Raw genomic sequence first — 6,320 nt, 5'->3', positions numbered from 1 at the left:
GAACTAGTATCAGTGAAGCTGCCACCCCCGGCCTCCCTTCTGCCAGCCTGAGTCACTTGCTCCGACAGCTCTCTTCCCGTTCGCAGGGAAACTGCACGTCCTGGCAGACTGGAAGCTAGGTACAAGCCCTCCCTGTGCTCTTCCCCTTCCACAATGGTGCCTTCACATCGCGCCCCCAGACAAAGGGCAGCTGTCATGAACGCCGGCCAAAGGACTTTTCATGCCTGATGAAAAGGTGCCTGTTAGAGCCCTGAGGTGCCAGAGGCTCTTCTCTCACCCCTTTTCTCCCCCCCCAGCTCATGCTTTGGCTGCTGCTTGGACCCCAGAATTGCTTCTCTAAGTGAGGCATCACTGCCACAGGTACCACCATGAATCAAGAGTGCTTGCACTGAGACAGCGACACTCACCCCTGCCAGGCCCAAGTGGGCATCATCAGGGGCAGGTGACAAGACAAAGGACATGCCATTCAAAGCTGGAACGTGGTTACCCCAGACATGCACAGGGCTGGATGCCCCTTCCCCACCCTGGTACCTGAAAGAGGTGAAACTTCACAGTACCTACACTGCTGCAAACACACAGAGCCAGCCAGCTAGCCCACTAGACCACAAGTAGTTCGCAGCATCAGGTCAGGATGTCAGACTGGGAAGGAGATCTGAGCCTCCCACCTGGCAGAAACACATAATGAAATTCTGTGGCCTACACAGCTTTGCAGCTGAGGTACCTCCCAGAGAGCAAAACCAGGGGTGTCAGCATCCCCAGGGGGGAGCAGAACAGTAATTTTCCCCTCTCTCTGTCCCAGAGGATGGTGGGAAGTTGCGGGGTGTTAGGTCAATTCACATCCTTGTAGAGGCTTTGTCCTGTCATACCACAGAGTCCTATCCTCCACACACTCAAAGCCACCCTGACCTCTCTTGGGTGCAAGCAGACCCTTGGGAGCTGGGATCTACAACATTATGGCAGGCAGGAGAGGCAGCTCCTGCCTGGGACCCTGCCCGTCCCGACCACTTGAGCATCAAGGGGACCTGGAGGGATTGTGAGCAAGGCTGGGGGCACCCATGCCTGGCATGGTGGATGGTGACAGGGACACCATCCTTATGGGTGAGGAACAAAGACTGTGGAGGTGTTGCCGTCGAGGGGCCTCCCCTCCCCTTTGCAGCCCCTCCCTGCTCATTCCAAGAGCCACGGAGTGGGACCACCCTGCTGTCAGTGAGGGAGAGACGGAGCAATGAACCCCGAGGTTGGTGCAGAACACCTCCCACGTCCCACCCACCGCCAGCTCCGCCGGAGGGGAGAAGGCATCCTTAAAGGGCCAGCACAGCAAAACGCTAGACAAGTGCAACAGCAAGTGTGCAGATGACGCCAAGCTGAGTGTTGCGGTCAACACGCCTGAGGGACGGGATCCATCCAGAGAGACCTGAACAGGGTTGAGAAACGGGCCCATGTGAACCTCATGAGGCAAACAAGGCCAAAAGCAAGGTCCTGCACCTGGGCTGGGGCAATCCTCAGTTTTAATACAGTCTGGGGGATGAAGAGATTGAGAGCAGCCCAGCAGAGAAGGACTTGGAGGTGCTGGGGCTGAGGAGCTGGGCAGGAGCTGGCCCTGGGCACTCCCAGCCCAGCAGCCCCTGGCAGCCTGGGCTGCCCCCTCAGCAGCGCGGGCAGCAGGGCAGGGGGGGGATCCTGCCCCTCTGCCCTGCTCTGCGTAGACCCCCCTGCAGTGCTGGGGCAGCTCTGGAGTCCTCAGCACAGCAGAGACAGGGACCTGCTGGAGCGGGACCAGAGGAGTCCCAGCAATGACTCGAGGGAGGAACCCCTCTGCTGGAGAGAGTTGGGCTTGGGCAGCTGCAGAGGAGAAAGCTCTGGGGAGACCTTGCACCTTTCAATGCTTAAATGGGGCCTAGAAGAAAGATAGGAACTTTTTATCAGGGCCTGTTGACAGGGTAAGACGGGATGGTTTTAAACTAAAAGAGGGAGACTTAGACTAGAGAGAAGGAAAAAAAGTTTTCCACCGAGGGTGCTGATCCCCTGGCCCAGGTTGCCCAGAGAGGTGGTCACTGCCCCATCCCTTGCATTCCAGGTTAGGTTGGATGGCATTCTGAGCAACCTGTTCTAGTTGCAGATGGCCCTGCTCAGTGCAGGGGTAGGTTGAACTAGATGTGCTTTAAAGGTCCCTTCCAACCGAAACCATTCTGACCATTCTAGGACTCCACATCATCCAGAGACCAATACCTGCTTGGATGTACTCATTCTCCAAGGGCTTCTAATGAACCAGGAAGCTGTCACAGTAACCTTGACTCTGGGATGTGCTCTGTCCCCATCCCAGGCAGGGAGCTGGGCAGCACAGCCGACTGACAGACATGGCTGCTGGCAACACAGGGTGCTGCACCCCTGGGATTGGGTTTGATGCTGCTGCAGTGCCTCAACAGAAGCCCTCTGTGAAGCCCACATGGTCTGGGGGAGAATTCTCCCAGTGTTCTGAGGTGGCTCGGTCACCAAGGGGTGGGCTTTCACATGGGAGATCCTGCTGTTGCTCATGTCTGCCAAAGCCCAGGGTGGGAAGGCAGAAAGGGTATGGGGTATCCAGGATGGAAAAGGAGATGTCCCCATTTCAGAGGCCCAGAGCTCACCCTGTGGAATGACTCCAATCCAGACAACCCAGGGACCTGAGGGATCACCGGAAATCCTGCAAGGTAGGATCCCTCATGGCAGGACACGCCACCTGCCACAGATGGGGCCAGCACCATCTCCACTGCATTGGGTTTGGAGTCTGACTGTTGCCAGGTGCTCTGCCTTTGCAAAGTTGATGCAGTCTGTGGCATTGGGATGGATCTTCTGTCACCAGAAAGACACAAAATCCAGGGCCTAGTGCCAACCCTGCTGGTTTCCCATGGCTAGTGCCTTGCCAGTGTAGCACTGGAGAACAGGGAGAAGTCACAGCTAGGGCTAGGACTTAAGGTTACCACCTACCCATTATCACCTCCTTCCATCCCCACTCTCAAATCATTAATTGCCCCACTCCTGGAGGCATCTTACCAGGTAGAGGGGACTTCCTTGTCCCCAGCTGCAGCATGATCTGCACAATGCAGACAAAGACATGCTCCTGCAGCTGCTGCAGCCATTCCCACCTGCCACAGATCAGAAGTGTTGAGTCTGAGCAGCAACACAAGAGGAAGGGAAAAAAAAAAAAAAAAAGCATTAAGTAATTCTGAGGTTTCTGCCTCTGTCTGTGATTCGCAGGCGGCACACGCAGCCCTGCAGAGCTTCCGCTGCACCTCACTTCCTTCTGCTCTGAGGAACTGGTTGCTGCTGCTCACAGCCTCCCAGGAATGGACACATTACCAGCACCAGCCACCTTAGAAACCCATCAGATCCCCCCATCCTTCCACTGGATCCACTACCCGGCCTCACCTCTGAGGATCAAAGCATCCCTGTAATTGCAAGCTCTCAGATGAAGCTGCACGATTCCCACTGGAGCAGGAGCACAGAAGCCGCCTGCCATGCGCAAACGCCTTCCTGGCTGCAATTTCTTCAGTCAGAACATCAGACATCACCCGGAGACAGCACATTACAGATTACGTGGGGCTTACAATAGGGTTGTTAAAACAACACCTGGGTGGAGGACTCACCATCCTGCTCAGCCACAAGCCCACTCAGCAGAGCCCTGCAAGCAACTGGAGTAGTCTGGGACCCTACCCTCCACCCCCTGAAGCGAACACCATCACAAAACTTCCATGGAAACAAAGCAGGATCTGTCATGAGTCAAATATGAATTGAGACATGGATGGAAAGGACTGCTCTGTGGCCAAACAGAGGAGGAACCAGCATCATCCTTCAACTTTGCACACAGCACCATGGGAAGCAACACCCCTGGTCCCCCACTGGCAGCTGGTGGCTCCCAGCCCCATTTGCACCATCACCCCCCCAGCCCACACCAGGAAACAACGCAGAGAGTCTACATTCCCCTCCCAGTGCCTGACCCCACAAGTGCTTCCCTCGACTGTCATTCTGCAATGGGAAGGAAATACTATTAGAAGCAAACTTTCTGCCAAGGATTTACAAGTGGTTAGAAGCTGACCTCAGCCTCCACCACTTACTCATACAAGGCGCACCCAAAACTGTACTGGAAAGAGATATGTTCTCCAACTCAAGCAGACAGACTTGATCCTGCTGACCACAGTGCAAAGGTCACTGTTGCTCAGGACAGCTCATTTTGACTCTAAAGACCTGGTCAGCTGCAGCTAACCACTCTTCAGAGGCATGGTGCAACTGGACATTCCCCCCAGTCTACTCCCATATATATATGGCATGGAAGAACCTTGTCTCTGCCCAGCACTGGGATAGACTAAGGAAGGAGCTACGTTACCTCAGCAGGTGCAGGGAGCCGGCTGGCAGTGCCCACGATCTGGTGGTACAGCCCTGATTCACCATTCCTCATGGTGCTTTGACAGCTCCCCATAGGGCTGGAAGTGAAGGGTTTTTTACACAGGACATCACTTTGTCGAGAATCCGTAGTGAGATAGACCTGGTGGTAGAAGTTAGGGGGCGTGAAGCCACCCCGCACAGCATCAATGTGGTGGAAGGGCCCTGGTGTCCTGTACAGGGTGCTCCTGGAGCTGTTGAACATCTCCTTTGACTGCCTCCACTTGTAGCACTTGAAGATGCCCACTGACAAAATGGTGATGAAAAAAGCTGCTGACACCAAAATCACAGCCAGGATGAGATAGAAAGTCACATGCTTCCTGGGATCACTGGCAGGTGCCATGTCAGTAACGTCAGTGAGCACCTCCTTGACCATCTCAGCCACAGAGATGGAGACAGTGGCGCTGGTGGACATCTTTAAGGAGGATGACTAGCGTGTGCTGGGGAGGGTCATCCTCCTGGAGCTGGCGGGCCGTGAAGATCTCCCCGCTGTGCAGACCAACTGAGAAGAGACTGGGGTCAGTGGCTTTCAACAGGGTATAGGATATCCAGGCATTGTACCCTGCATCCGCATCCACTGCCACCACCTTGGTGACCATGTGCCCAGCAGGAGTGCCTGGTGCCACCACATCGGTATAGGTGGCAGTGGTATTGGGGTGAGGGTACAGCACAGTTGGGGGATTGTCATTGATGTCAGTGACAAACACACTGACTGAGATGTTAGTGGCCAGAGGCGGAGAGCCACCGTCCTGGACCTGCACCATCATGTGGAACTCCACCTGGTCCTCATGGTCCAGGGAGGTGAGCAGGTAAAGAGTGCCATTCTCCCGGTTGATGGAGAAGAGGTGGCCTACAGTGGGGTCACCCTGCAAGAGGGTATAGGAGAGAAGGGCGTTGCGCCCAAGGTCCGGGTCTGTGGCGCTCACATTAAGGATGGGGATGCCAGGTATGTTGTTCTCCAGCACATACACATCATAGGAGTCCTGGGAAGATTTGGGCGCGTTGTCGTTGACATCCGACACCTGCACCAGGATCTGTTTCACTGCAGACAAGGGTGGTGAGCCCGAGTCCTTGGCTGTGATAGTGATGTTATACTCCGATGCCTTTTCCCGGTCCAGACCTGCTTTTGTTTTTAATGTGTAGTAATTTTTGAGGGAGGAGCTGAGCATGAACGGGATCCCAGGGGAAATGAGGCAGTTCACCAGGCCGTTGTCATGGGAGTCTAAGTCCGTTACACTCAGCAGAGCTACAACTGTCCCTGGGGCCGCATCTTCGGGCACAGGGCTGTACACAGAAGTCACTGTCACCTCTGGAGCATTGTCATTTACATCCACGACTTCCACCAGCACTTTGCAATGAGCCACGCCAGGAACAACACCCTTGTCTTTAGCCTGTAAGTATATCTCGTACAATTTCGCTTCCTCATAGTCCAGCTGCCCGTTGACCCTCAACTCCCCCGTGGCTGAGTCCAGAGCAAAGAGCTCTCGTACCTTGGCGGGTGTATGGCTGCTGAAGGAATAGATGATGTCTCCATTGGGCCCATCATCCAGATCATACGCACTGATCTTGGCCACCAGGGTACCGCTGGGCGTGTTCTCCCTCACACTTGCCTTGTAAGTGGACTGATTGAAGACCGGGGCGTTATCATTGGCGTCCACAACGTCAATGTGGATCTGCACGTGGGCCGACCTTGGTGGGCTGCCTCCATCCAGCGCAGTCAAGACCAGATGAAGCTCCCGTTGCTCCTCTCTGTCCAGCTCCTTCTCTAGCACCAGCTCCGCGTACTTGCTGCCATCCACCCTCGTCTGCACGTCGAGAGCAAAGTGCGGGTTGGCACTGAGCTGGTAGGTCTGCAAAGAGTTAATTCCCACATCGGGGTCTTGCGCGCTCTCTAGCGGAAA

General features: G+C 55.2%; 1 protein-coding gene across 1 annotated transcript in view; it reads right to left on the bottom strand.

Moving 5' to 3' along the window:
* Positions 1–6,320, bottom strand: part of LOC103778576 — a gene marked incomplete at both ends in the record, with an annotated part of 9,301 nt that overhangs the window by 2,791 nt on the left and 190 nt on the right. The window contains 2 exon segments of the mRNA XM_008946167.1: positions 4,364–4,832; positions 4,834–6,314. Coding sequence (XP_008944415.1) covers positions 4,364–4,832; positions 4,834–6,314 — 1,950 coding nt within the window.

The sequence above is a fragment of the Merops nubicus genome, unplaced genomic scaffold (genome assembly GCF_000691845.1).
Source record: "Merops nubicus isolate BGI_N331 unplaced genomic scaffold, ASM69184v1 scaffold33478, whole genome shotgun sequence".
Taxonomy (NCBI): domain Eukaryota; kingdom Metazoa; phylum Chordata; class Aves; order Coraciiformes; family Meropidae; genus Merops; species Merops nubicus.
The sequence above is the reverse complement of the archived record's forward strand: the minus strand, read 5'-3'. Positions and strand labels throughout refer to the sequence as shown.